This window comes from Cynoglossus semilaevis, chromosome 10 (genome assembly GCF_000523025.1).
Source record: "Cynoglossus semilaevis isolate Cse_v1.0 chromosome 10, Cse_v1.0, whole genome shotgun sequence".
Taxonomy (NCBI): Eukaryota; Metazoa; Chordata; class Actinopteri; order Pleuronectiformes; family Cynoglossidae; genus Cynoglossus; species Cynoglossus semilaevis.
The window spans coordinates 8626205-8650547 of record NC_024316.1 but is presented as its reverse complement, the minus strand read 5'-3'; the positions used below and the strand labels follow the sequence as shown (position 1 = coordinate 8650547).

General features: G+C 38.8%; 1 protein-coding gene and 1 non-coding gene across 2 annotated transcripts in view; one reads left to right on the top strand and one right to left on the bottom strand.

Annotated features, from left to right (window-relative positions):
* mib2 (MIB E3 ubiquitin protein ligase 2) overlaps positions 1-12764 on the top strand; it is a 30882-nt gene extending 18118 nt beyond the window's left edge. Inside the window, exons 14-20 of the mRNA XM_008318622.3 lie at positions 27-181; positions 6815-6941; positions 7121-7381; positions 8674-8852; positions 8986-9179; positions 9324-9389; positions 9855-12764. Of these exons, the coding sequence (XP_008316844.1) occupies positions 27-181; positions 6815-6941; positions 7121-7381; positions 8674-8852; positions 8986-9179; positions 9324-9389; positions 9855-10096 (1224 nt within the window). The 3' untranslated portion in view covers positions 10097-12764. The remainder of the gene's footprint in view (positions 1-26; positions 182-6814; positions 6942-7120; positions 7382-8673; positions 8853-8985; positions 9180-9323; positions 9390-9854) is intronic.
* Positions 12765-14017: 1253 nt separating this feature from the next.
* On the bottom strand, positions 14018-14090 carry trnar-acg (transfer RNA arginine (anticodon ACG)). Its single transcript has one exon. It is a non-coding gene; the product is annotated as a tRNA-Arg (tRNA).
* Between the last annotated feature and the right edge of the window lie 10253 nt (positions 14091-24343).

Here is a 24343-nt window from a genome sequence, read left to right as displayed (position 1 = left end):
GATCACTGTTTTTTCTCCTGACTCAGGATTCGTATGGGGACACGCCCCTCCATGATGCAGTCGCTAAAGATTTCCGAAATATTATCGAGATCCTGGTTGTGGTGCCCAATATTGACTTTACTCAGCAGAATCACAGAGGCTTCAACCTCCTGCACCATGCTGCTCTTAAAGGAAACAAACTGTGAGTAGAGAAAAAAATATTTACATTTAAGAATATTCTGCTTGGGTGGATATGATCCAAGCAGTGGTTGAAGAGAATAATTGATATTCTGCAAACTTTTGATTGATATTGATATTTTGTTTAAAATAAGCATAAAATACTGTAGTAGTTCTTTTTGGTTCAATTTACAACAGTAGACAGTGTGCTGCTTTTTGTCAGATAAAAAAAAAAAAAGTCTAGGAGGCAGACGCTGATATCATGGTGCCTGATTTTATCATATGTTCACTCAGAAAAACAAGCAAATACCCCAAGCTTTTGTTTTACTTGCTAAAACACGGCATGCAGTTTGTTTCCAACAGTAGGTGCAAGAGAATATACAAGACACTATCATACATGCATTTGCTGCTGCCTTACTCTATTTACCTCTAAATCAAAACACTGAGTTCAAGATAGACTCTGAAAGTAGGAGTGATGCCATACAGTCAGAGTTAATCACTCAAGGAACCAACATTTAAAACAGCCTTAGTCGTGGGCCAAACAGAATTAATATTTATTGAACAGTCTAGTGCTGACAATGCTTTAACCAGAAGTGTTGAATTTGATTAGAATGCAACATTTTCCTAAAAAAAAATTTCCTTATTGAACATGACATTTATAAAAAATATAAACACATCACATTAGTTGTGTTTGGGACAAACACTCAAACTAGGCTTAAAACTCTCTAAGTGGTTATGGAATATTGTTACAAATGCAAAGGGACAGCAGTTCACCCCTATCCTTGTCCAGTCATTATGTTCTGATTAGAGAATTAGAGAATTACAATTTACTCCCAACACATATGAATGGGATTTACATTTAACCCATCTAGTAAAGACTAGAGTAGACTCTTTATTATAGACTTTATTTAATTTTTAGACTACCATAATCTAAGTAAAGCTCTGGTGAGAGTTAAATATGCACTGATAAAATGTACAGTTTTAATCTTAAAGTACACAAACAACTAAATCAGATGTTGAATGAATGTACTAATGATATGCACATTTAATTTGAGATCATTTGCTTGTGTCGGAGTTGAGCACAAACAGTGAAGTGTTAGTAACAATAATGTCCAAAGGCATGGGTGGGGACATCCATGTCCACGTGAAGACTGATGGGTCGGCACTCACCACTATCTGTTACAAATAGAGAGTTTATCTCCCACACAGTGTCTGCTGGTGTCAGCTGACAGACAGCAATAGATAAAAATGCAACATTTACTTCTGGTCGCATTTAGTACAAATTCATGAGTACACAAAAATGCATGGTCACCAAACCTTACATTCCCCAAAGGGAATGTAAGGTTTGAGGGATAAATAAAGTTCTATCCAATCTAATAAAATTACACTTGTAGCACCTATAAAGCAGCTCTTATAAATGCACATTGAGTCTCTGAGAAGAGCACATTTATTACTACGAAACATTCACAGTATGTAACAAAACATTTCTGAAATGTTGTAGTTTTCTGAAATGTAGTTCTTGTTACTATTTTAGTTTTGGAGGAAAGAGCAGCTCAGCCCTTTTTTACACCACACCAAAGAGCCTTAGGTCAAACATCGCAGCTGTGTGCCTGACACATGTCACAAAGACTCCATTGTCCACTGGTGGTGTTGGTTTTACGCTTGTTGACACTCAAGTTGCTCAATCACACCAGGCATTCCTCCACAAGGCACCAACCTGTCCTGGCAGAACCGAAGTAGATAACTGTGCGTTCTCACAGTGATAAGTTTTGACTTTCCAAACACTGCTGTTATGACTGGCTCCTCCTGTTTGTGCAGTATGTGTGTGCCGTGTGTGAGGTAAAGCCCACCAGTACTTCAATCCTTAGTAACACTAAAATGACAATATAGCATACATACTAAAAACACAAAGTAGTTAGGGCTAACATTAGAAATATTATAATATACACCATTTATTCAAGTGTAAACATATATTTGCTTTGGTGATTTTTGAAGATACACTCACAAATGAACTCTAAAAGCCAAAAGGTATTTAATTTCATAAAGCAATTGTTTAAAAAAACAATGTAATTCAAGTTATACTGTTTCTAGTACTGGGGCCAAAGGAATTACTGTGTAAACCAAGTTTGTTAACTAATTTGTATAGCCCTTACGCACAAAACACACAATTTGGATTGTACACAAATTAGGAATGTATATATAGTCAATGTTGCATTAAAATCATAATAACAGGACAGAAAAGTAGAGTTTACTGTTTGGAGGATTTTGTTTTCTTCACTTGCAAAAATTAAAACAAGAAGGAATCACTAATCCAATTACAATAGTCAAGATAATAATAATAATAATAATAATAATACATTTTATTTCATAGGCGCCTTTCAGTCACCCAAGGACACCTTACAGTGAATACAAAGATAACAACACAGTATTTAAAAACAATAATAAGAATAAAAAGATAAGATTGTAACTATTTGCGTTCATAAAGGTCATAATGAGGTCATTCGCTAGTGTTGGAACAGATTGTGATTTATTAAGCGGTTTGTAAAATTAATTCAACAGCTTGCCCTTATACATTTTAACACATTTTCTATTATTAGATTATACTTTTACAGTGAATAATACAGTAATTGTGTCTGTCTGTCTACGGTGCAGTATCATCTGGTTCTCAGCTTCAGGGCTTTTACTACCTTAAATGAACTTTCCATTTCCAATTATAACAAGGCCACACTGTCTAATGGTGAATTGTATCTGGCTCTTTTTAAAGTGATGCCATGAAGGTATGCAGCAAGAGCGGGGAAAAGTCTAGCTTCATCGTACAGTACGTTTCTTCCCTGAAGAGATGACACTTAGCTCAAGCTCTCAGTCAGTCACAGAGTTTAGGAGTTTGTTATATAATTTGATGGATGATATAAAATTTAAAATTTACAGTGAAGGAGTAGGAGAGCTGGTCTCATCGTTAGTACAAATTCCTCAGAATCTGAGTAGGTTGCTGTTGTAGCAATGCTGTTGGACAGCACCTTCTACGGCTTTACGGTGTTATACGTTGACTAAGCACTGAGGGGAAAAATACAGACGGCGAGCAGAGCTGTGACTGCACGAGAGGGACACGAAAGAAGGAGAGGGAGCAGCAGCAGACAGTCATTTATTTAATGTCCAGTTTGTCCTGGCAAGTGTCGTATGTTTGCACTGTTTGAAGTTAAGGCCGTGCACCCCAGCATTCATTGTGCCGCTGCACCAAAAGCAGAGACGCAGAATTTACAGTGCCCAGCTTCGCCTCACTTCACCAGTTCATTCATATATCATCAAGCAGGCCTTACATTACACTGATACAGTCCAGGTTCAATGGGTTTCCTGCAGTTTTTTTCCAAGTTTGTTTTGGCTTCGAAACAAATCATAATATACTGCTAAACATATACAGACAGTAGATTGAGGTTGATTTTGTGAAATGAAAAAAGAAGATTGATTCTGTTTAATGGTGTTCAGGTATGATTTATTATGCCTCCTGTGTCAGTAGCAGTCCACTCGTCTACATGCTGATAAGTCCCTGGACAAGACAGTTTGAAGATGAGGGTGTTCTGTTATTAAATATTGATACAAGTCACATTACCTTGCTCAAGCATATGGATTAATGTAAAATGTATTGTCCTTGGTCAAAAGAAGAGCACCACCTTCTGGACTTGCGTGTGCTTTGCTATCTAAATTGACACAGCTCTAGTGTGCCGAGCCAGCTTTAACCTTCTTATGACTTGATGTTTTCACAGTGACACACTGTCTGGTTTTCTGATGCTCAACATGTTTAGACTGTAGAACATGTGCTCAACATCGTTTGCCAGGCTTATTTAGCAGATCACCTTTCTCCCTATGAAGAGAATCATTTAAATACAAGAGTAAAATATTATATTTATAATATTATATTGCTAAACTGTCCCACCTCCGTGTGCTCCATACACTCTCTTTCCCAAAAAATCCCACTACCAATTTGTACTTTCCTGGTTTCTTGCAAATGCCAATGGTGTTTGGAATGTTGACATAAATAACCATGATTTTTATGTTTATTCCATTATCCAGCAGCCCTGTATATGAGGCTATTTTATATTAATTTATACCTTCTACTGTTAATATTTCCCATCCATATCCTTAGCAACTCCTGTGAGTAGCAGTGATCCTCTATTATTTTTTGTCACAGAAAGATGAGAACGTTTTGTTTATTCGTCTGTTTATTTATTGTGGGGAAATGGAAAAAAGGGCTAAAGGCCAAGTTCACAAACAGTCCTGGGAAAGAAATGAAACAAGGCAAGTGGCCAGATTTTTTTTTCCTTCAGCTTGGCGAGGAAACCAAATAGACGTAGACGGTGCTTACTCTGTTTATTTTGTTTATTCAAGAAGAATAGCACACACTTGGACTGATTCCTGCAATTTTATTTTTTACCATCACCATGTCCATTTAATGTCTCTGTAGTTTCTTATATTTTCTTCTTCCTCTGCTCTTCTCCAGCTCTTCTTTTAAAGCACATTACCTACAATTTCATAATTATTATATGAAATAAAATGATTTCAACTGTTGACAAGTGAGCCAAATTTACAATTTATTTAGAAGCAGAATGTTTTCACAAAGTGGGTCACAGGACATATATCTCTAGAAAAACACATTTCTGTATTTATTGTTAATGTTGCAATATTTATCATCACAGTGGACTAATAATGATTCGGTGCTAGGTAAAACCCATTTCCAACCATTCATCCTTATGTTCAGTCTAACTTTTACCTGAGCTTCATTCAATATTTTCACGTGTTTTTAATCTTCAATAGAACTATGTTGAAATCTAATTAACAGTGACAAAAATCGACCTAAAGTGAAAACAGGGACAAGTACAAGCAAACACACACCCACGAGTTGCAGTAAATGTACCAATGACCCCCATCACAGTTTCCCAGCTGCCTTTATTACTGATAATAGACCTAGATAAGGTCCTGACCAAACATGACTGTGCATGTAACGAGCCTCTGCTCTCACTCGGCCCAATCCCTCATTACTGCTCTGCCGTAGGACATGTAGTGCTTGTCTGGTAATTGGAAGGTTCCTGGTTTAGTCCAAGGCTTCTTCAGAGTAAGATGAGCAATAATTGTCTTTTTGTATTTGCTTGTGTGTGTAGATTTGCATATGCATTTAAATGTGCATAGTCATTCACAAGGCTGCTTTTACGCGATTAAATTTTCATAGATTTGTAAGAATTCAGATCTATCTCATTTTAAGTTAATATTAACACCTGTGTCTCTCAATTTATATTGAAAAAAAATCATATCATTTGGTCACGTTTTTACACTACGAGACATGTACACGAAAAATGTACATAAAACTGTAGAGTTCATGGGATGGCAAGGCGATCACCTGTGTGTGTGTGTGTGTGTGTGTGTGGTTGTCTCCAAGGACCCAGGCTTTATTTCCACAATTAAAACCACAGCAGGGTTTCTGTCTCTACATGAGATAAGTTAAGATGGTGGACATATTGACAGGGGATTATATTGGCGATGGAACTGTCATGCCGGAGGAATAAGGAAGTACCTCATGTTTGACCTAATGTTTATGGAAAAGGTGAAAGGAGGATATGAAGATTGTTGCTGTAAAAATGGATGAGGAAAGGGATAGTGTTAGATGGAGACATATGATCCACTGATATTATATACTGCCTCATGTTTTTGGAAACCTGTCACATTAGCTTTTTTATTTTGGGAATGACAAGTGTACTTTGCAGCTATAAAAGTAGCAGCCTGATATGGGAGTCGTATATGGAAACAAAGTGTCTTTTGTGTCTTGAATATCTGTCTTTTTGCTAAGCTCTGCAGTACAGTATCAGTGCCTAAAAAACACCACCAATAATTCCTAAGCTCTGGTTAAGGTACCTTAAATTAAAAATGAAACTTTAGGTTACATCACAGTGGTGAGACCTGTTTGCTCAGTGCCAACAGAGGAGATGTCAGCTTTGATTTCACACATCATAAAGCAAACTCAGCTACAGAGCAGAGGGCAGTTCAACATTGAAGCCCAGCCTCACTCTGCAGCAATACTTTCCTGTATGTGTCCTTGTGATGCACTTCAGCCGACCTGATTCTTTTTTGTTAAATGTTGGATTAATCAAGCTGAAGATAATTACTGAAATTTTCCAACCTTGACAGACCAGAAAATAAAAATTGCAGTTTGGATGATGTGCTTTTTGTTAACTACGCTGTACTGATTTATTTATTTAAGTAGAGGAAAACAGTGGTGTTCGTTAGGGTGGTCAGATGTGGATCAGGAGGTCGGCTGCAGAAATGGCTGCCTGTTTTGAATCAGTGTCTTGTTAGAGCAGCTTGTTAACAGCTGTATAACAGCTGCTTCTCTGTCCAAGCTCATGTCAACCCCATTGTGACAGAGTGAGCTTCAAAGACCCCTAGAGGTTGTTATTTGGTCCCTGTAAATGCTCTGTTTTTCAGTTCCTAAATAGTATTACGGCTTTTATTTTCATTCCCAGAATAATGTTTTTATACCTATGGGAACTTTAAGAAGCCTGGGCTGATTAAAGCAGAATGTGGCTATTTGCTTTTCTTAAGTTAATAGTTCATACGGACAGGTTTACGCACACTGTCAAATTGATTGTTGTTGTGTTTGTCCCTGTGTCAGGGCTACAGAGAAGATTCTGGCCCGAGCTCGACAGCTGGTTGACGTCAAAAAAGATGATGGCTTCTCAGCTTTGCATCTGGCTGCACTGAACAACCACAGAGATGTTGCTGAGATACTCATCAAAGAGGTATTCCAAAGAAAATAGCATCAAAATAGTTTTTTTAATATTGTTTCATATATTGTAATCACCACAGCCTGCCAAGATTAAAAAAAAATATAAAATAGCACATTTAAAAACATTTAACTTTTTAATGCAGCAACTGCTTTTACATGATTTTTTAAATTTGGAATTCATTTCTTTTTAAGGGTCGATGTGACATCAACATCCGCAACAACAGAAACCAGACGCCACTGCAGCTGGCTGTGACGCAGGGCCACACCGAGCTGGTGCAGCTCCTGGTGGCTGAGGGTGCGGATGTCAACATGGAGGACGAGGACGGGGACACAGCCATGCACGTGGCCCTGCTTCGTCCACAACTGGCCAACGTGATGCTTAGCCCCCCAGTAGGAACCAGCAGCACTGAGGAGAGCAGCGAGGGCTGCTCCTCTACATCACTCTACAGCAGGGTGAGAAAAAGAAAACTGAGGACACACAACGTGTCGACAACCTGTTGTTAGTGACATTTCACAGTTTTTCTAAAGGGGTTCTCTCCACCACAGCTCTCTAACAACATCATGGAACACTCTGAAGAGCAAACACAGATTTAGAGTATATCAAGTAATCAAATAAGACAGAGGAAGAAAAGTAAACAAATTGATTGAGGCACCAAGTGTGAGTGTGTTTGATGGTGGATCCAGGATAAACAAACCAGCTGAGGAGTACTTAATATAATGAAGGGTAAGAGGATGGTGACGGAGTGGGTCAGGTGGTAAGAGGGTTATCTGTAGTTTAATGTGTAAACAGTGCATGAGACAGGGGTTAACTGAGGAGAAGGTGATCAAAGAAGAGAGGTCCTTTAAGGTCATGCTCTAGTTTGAAGTCTTAACACTTTAAACTGGGACAGTAAGCCTCTGATGATGCTGTGACTAAACTAATGCCATACTTTGATTGATTCACTATTAATATTAAACCTTAAAGTTACTAAAATTAGCTTACAGTAATGTTAATGTTTTTGGGGGGTGTATGACTCAAAATTGACTGTCTAAATTAATGCTTTAGGATATTGGCTTCTGAATCCTTTGTAGTGAATTAACTAAAGTAGATTGAAAACCTGAACTTCTTTTTTGTTTTAGACCAAAAACACAAAAGAGAACTAAGTGAAAGGCATAGGTATTTGATAACCTTTGAAGATGTTTTCTAACTATTGCAATCCATGGTCAACTGATCTGCATTAATAAAGCCATATTGATTAGTTCTGCTGTGAATTACCACCAGAGGGTTTGTTCATAATATATTAGAATTGTTGTAACCACCTGGAGATGGAGATCAGCATTTTAATAAACGCATCTTCCCCAGGCCCTTAAAAGCCATTAACTTGTAATTACACCTTCAGTATTCCCTTAATCAAAGATGCAGACTCTTTGCTGAGTGCAGCAACACCCACCCACACACACACACACACACACACACACACCATTGCTGTCAGTAAATGTTACTGCACTTGTTCTGATCTGATCACATGCAAAAAGTGCTAAGTATTAGTCTCCCTGACACATCCTATATGTCCTCAGATTTAATCACATTTGGAGGTGGTTTGAAGAGACGTGGTCACAGTCCTCAGTTTGTTCTCAGATAGCATGGTTTCCTCGCCTTCTTAGATGATGACCTTCTAGTTTTTCCAATAGGATGTATCTCTTACAGATACATTTTCATGATATGCTCAACTTAATCAACTTTTCACTGCCATTGTTCTCTGCAGCTGAGTGCTTCAGGTCTTCTGGGAAACACAGAGCTAAGTGTTGGGGCAGCCATCGCCTGTTTCCTAGCACAAGAAGGCGCTGACATTAACTACGCCAACCACAAGGGCAAAAGTCCGCTGGACCTGGTGTCAGACAGCACAATGCTGCAGCTCATTAAGAGCTTCTCCGAGAAGCACAGGTGAGTTGTCTGCAAAGATGTTGGTAAATTTACATACTGTATCATTTTGTCTTGTAGAGTAGTTACAAATGAATTGTTTGTGTGGAAAAGATGCTACATTTGCACAGTTTTAAGGCTGAGCATTGTTTGGTAGGTTGCAGCGTCTGCAGGCCATCACATGTGGACAGGGTCTAAGCAGTGCTAGCATGCGGAGGGTCCACACTACACCCAACACTATGACCAACCTGGTTCTTCCCACACCGCCAGGGCCCAGTGAATGCCTCATCTGCTCTGAGCTGGCTCTGCTGGTTCTCTTCTGTCCCTGCCAGCACAGTGTTGCTTGTGAAGGTGCCTTGAGACTAGATAACAGATAACTAGAAAACATTCTAGAGCAAAGAGGATTATTGACATTAATATTAACTCAGTAATTTAGCTGTGATTAATGATGTCAAAGAAGCCTTAATAATTCATGCTCTCTCCTTGTGTCAACAGAATGTGCTCATCGAATGAAAAAATGCATCAAATGTCAAGTCACAATCACAAAAAAAATCAGACAAGGTAAAACTGAAACACAATTTAAACTTTGAACATGATTGTTTTGTTCACACAAGTTTGAAACTTTGATGTTGATTTACATTTTTAAGTATTCACTAAATTGGCTGAGTTTTGACTTCATTGTACAATATGGCCTTCCATAGCATACGGAGCGTATTTTTAACTGATCTTGATCTTGACCTGAATTCAAAATAAAGAATACTGGGGACCTTGGTCCTTGTTATATTTAAGCCCCTGAAATCTTGATGTGAAGGTCTTTTTAATTTACCTGTAAAATCTATAATTAAAGTAGAAAATACCAAGTCTGGCTTCTGTAACTCATAAAACTGATATTCACTCTGTAATAAAACATGTGATTTTTTTTTTTACGTTTGACATTTTAAATGTTGAGTTAAAGAGCATTTTGTACATATTTTTTTCTTTTTTTCTGTAAATATTTTAACATATTAATACCCTCCTCTTCATCAGATCAAACAGAAGTGGATTGCAGTCCTGGTAACGAGAACTCGGAGCAACACAACCTGCTGGAGCAGCTGCAGTCTCGCTACCGGCAGATGGAGGAGAGAATCACCTGCCCCATCTGCATCGACAACCACATCAAACTGGTTTTCCAGTGTGGGCACGCGTCCTGCATCGACTGCAGCGCAGCTCTCAAAACCTGCCCCATCTGCCGGCAGCCCATCCGTGAGCGCATACAACTGTTTGTCTGAGCGTCACTGTCCTCAGTAGGACGTCTGAGGGGAGAGCGTTTGGAGTAAGGGGGGGTGGATGTCGCTTTAGCAGACGTCGTACCAGCCTGTCGCTCTCTCCTGCTCATCACCGCCAAACACAATCAAATACTCTGTCGCTTTTATTATAACAAGCTTTGTTACACAGTCCTCTCTTTGTTACATTTTGATCCGTTCTCTCCTGAAGAAGCGTGAACAGAAAGGTGTCAACCACGTTAACTGTGGTTCAGCTCCATAATGAGCAAACGAAATAGTGAGTTTTGATTACACTGGATGGGGCAATAAAGATGGGGCGAATAAAAAAAAAAAAAAGATCTCCTGCATCTTCTCCAACCTCCATAATTTGTCTAATCTTTGCTGCTTTAAATGGATGTCTGTTACCCATCATCCTCTCTGGCCCTTTGGCCTCCTCTGTTTACAAGGCTTCACAGAATCAGTTCTGATGTTCTGGAGTTTCGCGCCCTTGGCCTGTCCTGTGAATTTAGTTTTCTCTCATTTGTATCAATCTCTTTAATAATCAGTGTTAGTCTCTGCAGAGAGAGTTGGTATAATTTAATACTCTCTCCATAGTCCCCAGACACTCGCCTGTATGCAAGGGGAAATACAAACTATATATGCATGAGTATATGCATATTTGTAAAGCTGAAAATGACTGTGTCGTCATGGGTGATTTGTCGTTGTTGTTGTTTTACTTCTTTATGGTTACATTTGTGGTTTTTAATGTACCGATCAAAGACGATTTTTTTTATTTATGTGTGAACGATGGTATTACTTAATAATGTCCTTTCCTCCGTTAGCGTTTGCTTGGCAAATGTGTTCCTGTTTCTACTGAACTTCACCCCAAGCCTATGTCCTTTACTCAGGGTATCAAACTATTGAAAGCACTTGTGATATCCATAAAATGTTTAAAAAGCCCCCCCCCCACACACACACACACACACACACACACACCAACCATTACAGATTAAAAAGTGAATCATTAAACACAAACAAGAATCATCGACACTTTTCCAAATGTTATATTGAAAAACACAGTGTTTCCATATATGTATATATATATATATATATATATGTGTGTGTGTATATATATGTGTGTGTATATATATATATATGTGTGTGTGTATATATATATATATATATATATATATATATATGATAAAACTTTGTGTGTGGACTGTGTTTGTTTGACCAGTAAGGGCTGTCACTTTTAATTTGAGTTTTCTTCATTTAGGTATGCTCTTGGTCGCACGGCAAAAGACAAGCTCTCTGGCCAACAATGCCTCTGCGCCTGCAGGAGAATTGTTTTCCTTCTTCAACTAAAATGTCTTGCAGTGGCCAAGCAAATTAAACGATCCCTCTGGCAGCCAGATACAACACATGGCTCCATCTTAAAGCTCTTTTAAACATGACTTTTAATGCTTTTTAGGGCTTTGTAAATTTGGATTTTCTGAAAAGTGGCAGCCTTACCATAACCTACCAAGGGATAGGTATGCACAGAGGTCCCAATCAGTACCACATTTATACAAAAACTCAAGTTTTGTTATTTATCATTCAACATAATGTTAAATACTGAGTCAGAAGGACAAAACAAATCAATAATCAATGTGTTACATCTGTACTTAAATCATTTTCCCTTTCTTCATCAGAATCTATTCAAAAAGTCTTGGATTGTACATCATTTTCATCTTTTCTAACAACTTGGTGTGTTTTCTTGAAGGGCTTCTGCATATGTGAAAAAAATTGTATCTACTTATAATCTTAATTTAATTTTTATTTACTACACAAAACTACCACAGACAGGAGTGATTTGTTTTCGGTCTTTAATAAATCCCGAATTCTGGGAGAGCCAATGTTATTAATGTACATTTGAATGTCCGGGTTGAAAAATGTATCCTGTCTCACTCTGCCTTTTTATGTGTACAGAAAAATGATGTAAGAGAAAGAACTGGAGAGACAGAGATGCATTTCCCACATGGTTTTATTCTGAAGAAAGAAAGCTTTTACATCAGTGCCAAAATCGCATGAGGACATGCATGGGCATGGGCGCCCGAAATTATCTAAATACCCCACTAGGCTCAAGTGGGGGTTTCGTTATTGAAGCAGTGTTAAGTTCAACTTAAAGAAAAACTGCTGGCATTGTTTTGTGTCTAGTTCAGAAGCAGATAAGCAGTCAGTTACAGTTCTGACATTAGCTTTGGGCTAAAGGTGTTAGCATTCTAATGTTAGCTGTAGACCTCTGAACTCTCACATGTTCTGAGTGACAGATGACACTATTCTCACTTTAACATTAGTGACCCATATTGTTTGGAGCTTTTACAGTACATATAATTATTTTGTGTGAGACAGTAATTGTCGAGCATCAGATTTTTACGTTGATGGAATCACAGGTAAAGGCAATAACGTTTCAGAAACATGGGGAAGATGTGAATTTTTTTTCTCCCTCTTACGGAGGTTGCTGCAAAAGTGAGAAAAAACGATTTTTGTATAAATCGCAGTCAAAGCAGCAAATGTTACTATTGGTGTTTGTACAGTTCAGCGCTCAAAGTTCTGGTGTTGGCCTTACTGTCCATTCCTCCTCTGTTGATATTCTTTTCAGTTGTATTCTGTACAAAAATATTTTGCAATAAATATGGAACCAATTTTCTAAGGACTTCTTGGTGTTGATGTTTATTTAATTCATGAATTTTTTTTCTCATCTAATGTTCTCAGGTAGATAAATGTTATTGTATATTTTCTTCATTTGTAAGTTATCTGATTGACTTATAAGTGAATTTAACTCAACATAAAATAGCTTAAAGTTAACCGAGTATTAAGCAAAATTGTCTAACTGAATGCATCTAAATAATCAGGTAAATTAATTATAATAATTAAGCAAATGGAGCTAAAATTATTATTAGTAAAAAATAACCAAACAATAGCTACATACCTATGATAGGACATTCTGGAAAAAAATGACTGATTTAGTTTATTTTTCACACCACTATATCATCAGGTCTCTAAGAGAAAAATATTATAATTGGTGAATAATCAGATCTGATTTAACATCATCACAGTAAAAATTCAAAGATCATCTGTGTAATTTTTTATTTAACCTGTGCCACTTCTTACACATCCCTTGCATGTGGTGTGTTCCCTCAGTGCGACTTATCTGGAGGGTTGACAGTTTTACTCATTTAAAATGACTAGTGTTGGTGCAGCTTTTCTGCTGTGAGCCATGTCTCAGTCTTGATTGTTTTACAGCTCAGAAGCCTTTGGCCTATGACTCAGTGCAGTGGCGTTCTCCCTGAGGACATGATGACAGTTCTCAGCAGAGGGACAACCACAAAAACAGCTCTTTGACACAATCGCCTGGTTCTATTTGAATGGTTGACTGAAAGAAAACATAAAGGACATACTTAAAATATATACAGTTTCTATTGGGAGAATAGTATCTCGATTTTTATTTTGTTATTCATTTTATATCCATCCATCCATTTTCATCCGCTTATCTGTTACCGGGTCGCGGGGGCAGCAGTCGACACCCAAATGACATCGCACCGTACCAACCCCCCTAAACCTTCCTGCAGGTGGTGAGTCCACTGGAGTCAAACACACACTTTGATATTAATTCTTAAATCTCACTTTTCAAGAGTCTCATTAAATATATTAATGAGGGGGCGTAAAGGAAAGTGAACTACTTGTGAGACAGCACACCACTGAACACAACAAAAAGTGACCTCTGTTTTTAACCCATCACCAATGTGAACAGTGGGCAGCTTTAAACGCCCAGGGAGCGTGTGTGGCGACTGTGCCATGTTCAGAGCACCTCAGTGGTAACTTGGCAGCTTGTGGACTCGAACCTGAAGCACTTCCGGACCCAAGTCCACTTCCTTAACCAATAAGACACCACTGCCCCAAAATAATCGAGCTAGCCAGGAGTCGAACCTAGAATCTTCTGATCCGTAGTCAGACGCGTTATCCATTGCGCCACTAGCCCTATGAAATACAGAAGGTAAAATTCATAAAATATATTTTTCCTGTTGGTAATGTTACGTTACCACAATTTGTATTAGATAGTATGTTGTCCCTGCACTGATTGTTAATCAGTGTCTTGTGCAAACAAACTTACACGCAAGCAATGTCTTAAGAGTTACACCGTTTAGCATCGCCTCCTGGTTAAGTTACATGATATGGCATAATATCTCTCACCTCACCACTCCTGTTTAATCATGTAAGAAAACATAGTGGCACTTCAATATTACCTAAGGACGAAAGTATTTAGTTTGTCCACTTTGGGTTCATGTCGTTGCGTTGTGATCTAACATGGCCGCCTCCGTGGGCAAGACCAGCTAGCAATAAAACGGCAACTGTTCGGGCATTAACAGTTCATACACTTGGGTAAGTGTATTTCCGTGGGGCTTGAAATAATTCCACTTGTGAACGTTTACATTTCCAATGTTTGCTAGTCACTTTAATCCTGTCCAGCCTCTCGTGTTACGCTGTTGGAAATTTGTGTGGAACAACACCACCATCAAGTGGCATATTGAACAAGAGCAAGACATGGATGGTATTCAATGTTTTCAGATTTCGCGTCAGATTTAGGCCACACACACACACAAAAGTCCAATTGAATGACACATTGCCATACAGTTATTTTCCATTTACCACAAAAAACAAACAAACAAACAAAAAAAAAACAAACAAAAAACATTAGATTGGACCGGAAGTGTGAATATTTTCAAGCAGATTTCCAGGAAAAACAAATCCAAAGTTTGTTATAATATTTATTTATATAACATTTTACAGCCGCGATGGTGCTTCTAGTGTCATTTCAGACACATTGTGGTGATGTGTGCCATGGTTAATGTTTCACTAACACAGTGGTCTGTTTCTACGGAGGTCGTTATTAGAAACTCTCATGTAAAGGGGAAGCCCTCTGCCGACTAAGGAACGTGCAATTGTTCTGCTCTTTTGGGACATTACGGCCACTGTAGTTCCTCCAGCGCACGTAAGGAGAAGTGGGAGAACGGGATATAGTTGGTTGCAATGCGAAAGGTAACCACTGAGTGTCAGTAACTGCCACAAATTGGTAAAACCGACGGTTACCGACTCTGATCACACCTCAATCATTTTTGCGTGCTTAAAACCGGTTACGTTCATCTCCTTATTAAACCTTAACATCAATTTTAACGACAGCAACACATATTTAACTTGATTACGGGTAAGGTCATACTAAAGTTTTAATTACTTAATTATTAGTCTGTTTACTTACACAAAGAAGAATTTTGTTTTAGATTTACTTAGTCTTTTCGAAAGAAAAATAAAAATGTCCACGTTAAAATACAAATTTAAAAATAATTTGAATAATTATAATAATAATCCCCTAACACATAGAATTGCTGTTTTTATTAATTTAAGATAAATGAAACTACATACTAACTATATGATTAGCTCTTTAAGAATTTGCATTAAAGAAAAAAAAAAAAATAATATAATATATAATATGGCATTTAGGAAAATAGTTGAGGGATGTAATGTATAAATACAGATGATTTATTATTTATTGTGTTATTGTAATTTATTAACTCTCATATAAATAATACCAAGGCTCCAGTTATAATTTTTTTATTGCGTATTATGTAAATTATTAATACCAAACTGCCACTAAACCTCATTGACCCTGTGATGTTCTGCTGTTTATTGCTACTTTCATAATGTTGGGTATTTATCCCATTGACATAGTCATATCCCAGCATCCTCTGCCTCACTTTGTCATCTTTGTGCAGTGATCAGGTGTTCTAGTTTGACATGAAGAAATTAGCCTTCAGGATGAAGTAGCTTTGTTTACACTACACACCTGTGTTGCATCAACAAGTTTGTCCACATCAGTGTTTTTTCTTTTTTTTTTTTTTGTTTAATTCCTAATCTGGAAAAACGTGGGTGCAGTTCGGGTGCAGAGGATTTGCTGATCTTTGTGTGTGAGGAAGCTGCAGTTTAGCTGCAGGGAGATGCTGTTGTCTCTTCTTTGTTTGGCGTGAATGCAGCGACTGCTTGTACCCCACGGATCATCTTACTTCTCTGAAATGTCTGAGAGCAGATGGTTTGAAAGAGACAGAAAGTCTTTCTTTCCTGAGCATCATTTAATGAAAAAAGAGTCAGAGCTGCCAGATCAGATAATTTCAGTCACAAAAAGAGGAGTGGATGAACAGAGGTGTGACTCAATCCCCACCCGACTCCACGTAGTTGTTGTTTTTTTTTACACCATTTGTATATGTTGCTAAATATAAGGTTAAGGTTATTTTGCTGTCTGCTACCTTACTGCATCTTATTATTAAAACATACTTGACGACAGATGTACGTTGAATTCAAACGGACAAATCTATTCACATTCACAGGTGATGTAGAGTCAAGGCACCTTGTTTTTCCTCTTCTGCCTCCTTGGCTGACAACAGACTCCCTGTTGCTACAATGGGATTCCCAATGATGCAATATCAGCCCTGCCCTGCTGTGCTCTGCTCTGCTCTCACACGTGAAGGAGGTAACTTTGGCCTCAAGGTGTTTTTTTTTTTTTTTTGCTGTACATGCTGCATTAGCTGTAGAGAACTGGATTCTTACTTGTTATTTCATTAGTTTTCTACAGTCAGTTTTCTAGTTTTCTAACTGCCCAAAGTAGCTCCATAAGAACAAGCTGCCAGTCTGAAAGTACGTCTCACTCTGTGAATAATGTGAGCAAACATTTACCTGGCCATAACTCATGACGATAGTTTGAAAAACTGCATCCTGTTTAGAAGAAGCCAGATGATAAGGCACAACATCAATGCTCTGTATGATCAATAATTGAACATTGTTGTTGTAGTAAGTGTGGATTTTCTACCGTCATAAGTCACCTGGACTTCCTGTTAAAGAGCAACAGCAGCTTGTTTGTCTCTGTATGTAACAGTAAAAACAGCAGCAGTATCAGTAGTAGTGGTACAAGTTGGTAGTGTTATAAAAATATATTATTATTCATCATCATCATTTTATTATTATTGTTATCCCTCTGTAAACTAGGGAACTGCCTGGAAAAAAAAGCCCCTTGTCTTAATGTATGGCTCCTTTGTTTCTTCACCTTTGTTTTCCTGCTTAACACATCAATGGCCCACCCTTACCCCAGCTTGCGGCCCCCACCCTCAGTGAAGCCCGTCTGCAGCTGCTCAGGCCCAGAGGCCCGTGTTTGTACAGATTTGTTACGAAGGTGGTCATTACATTTTCTATAAGAGAACACAGCCCATATGTAGAGAGACTCCCCTCGGCAGATGGGTCAAATTGATGGGAAACAGGTTAATTAACACCTGATGACACCGACATGACATGACTCACCTTCTCCTTTGGAGGTTACTCACCCAAAACTAAATAATACAGTGAAGGGGGTAAAGGTGCAATCTGTCCATTTTTACAGGGGTCCTCATTAGGATTTTGTCCTGTTTTTTTCCCCACTTTTTTGTCGACTACAATAATCCAGTTGATAGCTGTTTCTCTTCTCAGTCTTTTCTGTTGTAAGTTTTGCAGGCAAAAATGTTTCTTCATAGTTGTTTTTGCAACCGGAATATTTTTGCATTAGCGTGACAAAAGACACAGGGAAAAGCACAGAGTCTGAGTGAGACAGAGCAGCTTTGTCTCCTGTAGCTGTTTATTTTAGCCTTGCCCTTAAATGCAAAGTTATTTGCATAGGAAAATTCTTATAATAATTTATAAGGCTTTAGGAGTAAAGAACGACTCAAAGAAGAGGCTCAAAGAAAAAAAATAAAAGGAAATTAAAACATTTTCTTGAATTAATTACCATTTTTACTTTTCAGTTCGACTGAAGTAGACTAAAGACTGAAGACTTGATGACCAAATGTTGGTAGAACAAAAACATGCTTGATAGGGCCAATGACCCCTGTGACCCTGAAAAAAGAGTAAATGGTAGATAATGGATGGTAAAGAAACAGTTTGAATAAAGACAGATTTAAACACAGAGGTGACCAATCAGATCAATCACAGGGTAGCTGTGGATTTATTATGATAAATCAAGGTAAAACTATGACAAAAGGCCTCTTTTTTGTATGTTAGTGGAACACAAAGACAAATAACAGCGTGTAGAATGTATGTGTTATTAATGACTAACCCAAAAGATGGAATTATTATCATTGGAAAAATGTCAAGAAAAAAGAGTAGAACTCAGATCCTGAGAAAAACGCTTTAAACTGATGGCAGCTTTTCATTAATAACACAGAGCTTCGACATATCAGGCAGGTCAGTCTGAGTCGGTGTCTCTGACCGTCACAGCCAGTTATTTCTCTGTTTTGTCTTAGTACAACAGTCCAACCAGTCAGCAGCCTAGACATTGCAGCGAAGTATTGCACAGTACTTGTAGAGAGCATCAGTGTGTCCGACTGCAGACGACACCGACGCTGTTTGTAATTTGCCTCTGATGCAAATATCAACTGAAGCCCTGTAGCAGTGGAGAGAAGGCCCAGACGGCAGGGAAAAATGTTGCTTTAGGCAAAAGAGAGAGATTTGACTTTCAGTAGCTGTTCAACAGCTGACCCTCTGTTTGTGTGTGTGTGTGCGTGTCATGACTGAGTTCTCGTTGTCATGAATATGTGAACTCATACACGCAGGAGGTCAGGGTGGGGTTGAGGGATGTGACTGTTCTGTGTCACTGACGCTAAGACAATATTAAAATGCTTGAACTCTGGTCGTTGTATGAATGTAATGAATGAATCACAGAGCTGTTGGTGCAAACACTGCTGACTAAACAAGTCACCCGAGGAACGCCTTCACAGAGTTTTTTCAAATGTATACATTTCTGTTTTAAATAAGGTGCACACATCTTTCATGTAGTTGTTTCTAGCACCCCCTGCAGGGATGGCAGGTGACATGATGTCGCTCTGTACCTACTCTGTATAGTTTTACACGACGTGTTTAACTTTGTCCAGTCGCTGAGCTCCTTTCAGTCTTTGTGTGGAGTGATTTTGCTCTTTGTACCAGATTTAGATGAAAGCAACATGAGGTTCTTAAACAGAACAAGACAAAAACCAGGGGTATTTCCAAAGTGTTCACTGTTCCTTTAAAGTGCAGGCCCCGGCTGGGAAACCAAACAGAACAGTTACTAAACCAGTCTCTGCACAGATGTACCATGTTTACTGATGATACACAGGAGGATATACAGCAACTGTAATATTTACACACCTTCTCTGAGAGGACAACATTGACCTACTGTATGTGAACACATGCTGTAGATACTTGTGGTCGCTCTGTGGATGTGTGTAATGACACATTTGTTCACAGCTTCCTCTGAAGTGTCTCTCTCTCAGTGTTTGCACCTCTGTGTGTGCGTGTATATTTGTGTGTCCGTGTGTGTGTTGGCGCGGTCTCTGTCTGTGCTCCCGCCCCACATGAATAGAGTCAGTTCTTGTGCAGTCGACAGCTGTCTCCTTTGAACGGCCAAAGACAAAAAGCCTTAAATCCAGCAACCTCCCGCTTTCATGTGTTCATCTGATACCAGTCTTCCTCACCTCACTGTCACTGCAGGCTGCAGACTGACTGACAGACTGACAGACTGATGGACTGACGGACTGACGGACTGACAGACGGATAGACAGACTGGCTGACTGTCAGATGGACAGACAGACAGACAGACTGACTGACTGACTGTCAGATAGACAGACTGACTGACAGACAGACAGACAGACAGACAGACAGACAGACAGACTGACAGACTGACTGACTGACTGACAGACTGACAGACAGACAGACAGACAGACTGACTGACTGACTGTCAGATGGACAGACAGACAGACAGACTGACTGACTGACTGTCAGATAGACAGACTGACTGACAGACAGACTGACTAACAGACAGACTGACTGTCAGATGGACTGACTGACTGACTGACTGACAGACTGACAGACTGATGGGCTGACGGACTGACGGACTGACAGACGGATAGACAGACTGGCTGACTGGCAGATGGACAGACAGACAGACAGACTGACAGACTGACTGACTGACTGACCAGGCAGCAGCCATTGTGAAGAAACACTGTGCTTTACAAAGGTTTTTAGTTTTTGTTGTGGTTATATTCTGCATGCAATAAAATATATATTCAAATATACTTTAAAAGTGCTCAGAGTTTGAGTAATTTTACATGGCAGTTAATATTTAAGTGTATTTTCAGTCAATTTCAGGTGCTACATATTACTTTGTTTTAGAAGTAGAGAGGTAGAAAAAAACACCAGCGTGTTAGTCCACATGCTTCTTTTGTACAATTGGCATTTTCTGGTGATTTCCCCTCTGAGGAAGAGGGATAAGTTGGCAGCGAGTGGCAACAAAAAAAGAGTTGGCTGAGTGTACAAAGATACACTTAAAGAAGCCTTCTCTTTACCGTGCCTCCCATACACCTCATGCCCTCGGAGGGAGAAATGAGCCATAGATGAAAGCTAAAAATAGGACATTCGGAAGAGGAACGGGGAGTTTGGTGGTGTGTGTGATAACCCGGGCAGTCTGAGTGCCTCCCGTTCACTGAGGGTAATTAGAAAATCCTCAGGGCAGGATCTATCTCCTTCTCTCTCTCTCTCTCTCTCTCTCTCTCTCTGTGTGTGTGTGTGTGTGTGTGTGTGTGTGTGTGTGTGTGAGTCAGCAGTGTAAGAGGAGGCTGAGGCCCAACACTGTACCAGGCAAAGGTTTCCACCAAACTATTCTTGCATAACTTCAATGAGTGATAACACCGGTGCATTCCTCTCAACACACATCACAGCTGACAGCATCTCTTTGCCTTTTGCCTTTTCCCTTGTCCACGCTTAAATACAGTCTGTCTCGCTCAGTCCTTCATCTGAGCTGCAGAGAAACGTGTTTCCCACACTACGGCCGGTCGACAGGAGATAGGACTTAAGGCGTTGTGTTTGAAGCTCCTCTCTCTGTATCTTTACCTGCTTTGTCTTCACCTCACTGAGGGACACACTGAGGGTGACCTCGTGGGGCAGAGGTCACGTTCATCAAGAGAGGTAAGGTCATCTGGGGTGAAAACCTGAAGGTGTTCCCACACTTTGGGTGTGATCTTTTTTTCTTTTTTTAACTTGATTGAAGACAGACCAGAGGTTTGACTGGATTCTGTTGCAAGTCAGATCATAGGTTTATGAAAAGAAGGAAAAAGATCAGAAAAAAACCCCAAAAAAGACAGCAGATATTTTTAAGATTCTTTTGTAAATCTTTGCACGTTCTTCATCACGGGACACGTTGTTCTTATTTGACCACAGTCGCAATGCCATAAATCCTGTACTCACAACAGTTTACTGTAGTACTATCAAACACCTGCATCACAGCCACCCAGCGCTCACTCTCCACCTGCACCCTCAACACTTCCTCACCCGTCTCTTCCACGAACAGCTGGTCTCCATGGCTCCTGCCTGCCGATAGGCTCCCATGAGACTGTAGCACACCTATGTGCTCCTCACTGATTGGCTAGTTGAAGGACTGGATGAAGTCTCTGGAGACAAGTGTTGACAGAGCGGCACCCAAATCCAAAGGGTGTGTGTGTGTGTGTGTGGAGGGTTGTAAAATCCTGGCTGTGCTTTGAGAAAGTCAGTGTTGTTAATGTGTAGCTGTTTTACAGTGACGGAGAGAGGAGAGAGCAGACACAGACTCGGCTAATGTTTAGGCCTGTGGACTTTGACTCTCATTTCTTCCTGATTCATACAAAATGAAAGAAATCTGTCGATCATTTACGCTTCATAGAGGTTCGTATGAATTCAGGTGAGATCCTGGGTCATTCAGGGTCAAAGCTGATGTGGTATTTTTCCATTTTGATAGAACGTTTGTCTCTTCTGAGGCGTCAGTCGGTTTGAAAAACTCATCACACATTGTCCCCAAATAACTCAGCAGTTGAATGCATCTCGTGGCACATGCACCATTAAGCAGGTATGCACTGAAGCTCGGAGTTACCGCCACGCATTAAGTGCCTGCAGTAAATCAGACGTATAGTGACGTTAATGTACGGTTGAATCTAATCGGGGCAGCAGGAAATTGATTTTCCTCTCCAAAAACACTTTATGATTTATAACTGAAATGAAATTAGGGTGTTACTATAGACTGAGGCTGTCAACGTAAATTATCCCACAGGACACACTTAAAAAAAAAAACTTGACTGAGACGATAAATGTTTAAGCTCCTCTATTTTTTTTTCCAATCTTGTAGAAGCTACAGATCTTGTTTTGAACTATTTAAACCAAATGTAGAAAAACAGGAGCTCATTTCCCACAAGTGAAAACTGAAAGTTTAGGGACCGAGGTGAAGTTTCTGGCAGCAGAGTGGCCTGTTCAGCCAGGACACAGGGCTTTGTCTTGCCCCAACACTGACACCTTGGGGCAAATAAAATGCCCCCAACATCCCAGAATAACTGAACATTTTATTATTATTGTGAATGTTGATCAAATTAGCTTCTATTTCACTACATTTACTTTATAGCCTCAACAAGAAATATAAGTGTCAATCATTTCAGTCATACATTTTTAGGTGTGCAAATTGGTGTTAAGAACAGCTCCAACAGTCAACAGAAGTTATAAATTCAATGCATGAAACATTTTATATCTGAAGTTTAAATCATTTTAAATAAAATGTTCTAATTTTATTTAACTAAACAATAGTTGAAGAAATACATTTTAGATTGTATCTAAATGGCCTAAGTCTTCGTTAACTAAAACTGATCATTTTATTCCAGGACAGATTTATATAAATTATTTTATAAATGCATATCACACTAAACTAACACAATGAAGTATAGCAAAAACAAAGAAGAACTTTTGTGGATGAAAGTGTGTTAATACAGTGCAGTAAATATGTAGATAAAAGATATATAATAATATGCACATTCACATTTACAAGGATTCTGTGCTAAAAGATAAAAATAATGACACAACTGAAAAAATCCAAGTCAACCAATATAAACTATTGTACATCGTGTATAATGAATGTTAGTATAAAACGCAGTGCAGTGTGCAAGTAAGTGTTAAAGTAGCCCGAAGGTTAGGAGGAAGACATTGTAGTTTTTTTTTTTTTTTTAAAGAATCAGCAGATGTATCAGTTTGTCATGCTGTAGGTGGGAGAAATCAGCAAAGCTCTCAAATATTATAGCTATACATTCATTGACACGACTATAGAGTTAATTTGGTGTTCCACATTTGAGTGGACTGTTCTGCTGTTCTGCTGTTCTACAGGTCAGATGAGTCATAAACTCAGTGAGAAGCTGTGTTTCTCCTCTGTTCTACTATCACTTCTGATAATCTTTTCCTCTGCTGTGTGGGCAGATTGAACGGCCTTGTTTCTCCCTGCTCACCTCACTGCTGAGGTCAGACATACTATATATTTTAGCATCATTATAAAGAACAGTAAATCTCCCTCACCTATAAATCTCACTTAATTGCAACTTTCTTCTCATGTTCCTCAAACTATAATTCATCTTCGACCCTTTACTCAATGGACATCGTTTACACAGTAATTAAGCAGAGACACATGAAACAGAGGATTAAAGGCCTGTTCAGATTCTGGTGATTTGTTTGGATGCAGCCATGGTGGTGTTTAGGCTTAATATTTGAGCTTTTATTTTTAGAAAATATGCACAAGTATGTTGAATATACTTTAGTACTACTTTACTGGATATATAAAAAATAATATGAACATGATTGGTCTATGTGGTAAATTACAATCCAGCTAATTGTCAACCTGAAATGGAGTGAGGTTCAGTTAGGGAGGGGATGTTGTTTTTTCATTAGAGGAAACAGAGAGGTTGTTTTTTTTTTCTTCAGTTAAGCAAATAATACAGGATGTGAGTTCCTGTGAAAAGTTGCCCAATTATAACAACAGCCTGAATACTTACATGAGAGAAAAGAACAATAGCTGTTCTATTAGGAACTTTACTTACATAAAAAAAAAATCCACTAGTGGTTATAATATCAAAACATAATTTTTTTTGATCCTCTAATTTTTTTCTGGTATGGAGTCTTTCCATATATATATCCGTATACAACTACTTTTGGTTTACTTAAACCAGACCTGGGTGTTTGTGAAGTCAAGTCTGTATACAACTACTTTTGGTTTACTTAAAAAAAGAATATTTTAGCTGGGTGGGGTCATTGATTCTGGTTTGTTCTGAGTTGACTTCACACGTTTCATCGTAACTGACTGATTGTATTTGTTAGTTTTAATTGTTCTTTTGCCTCACCTCACGGTGC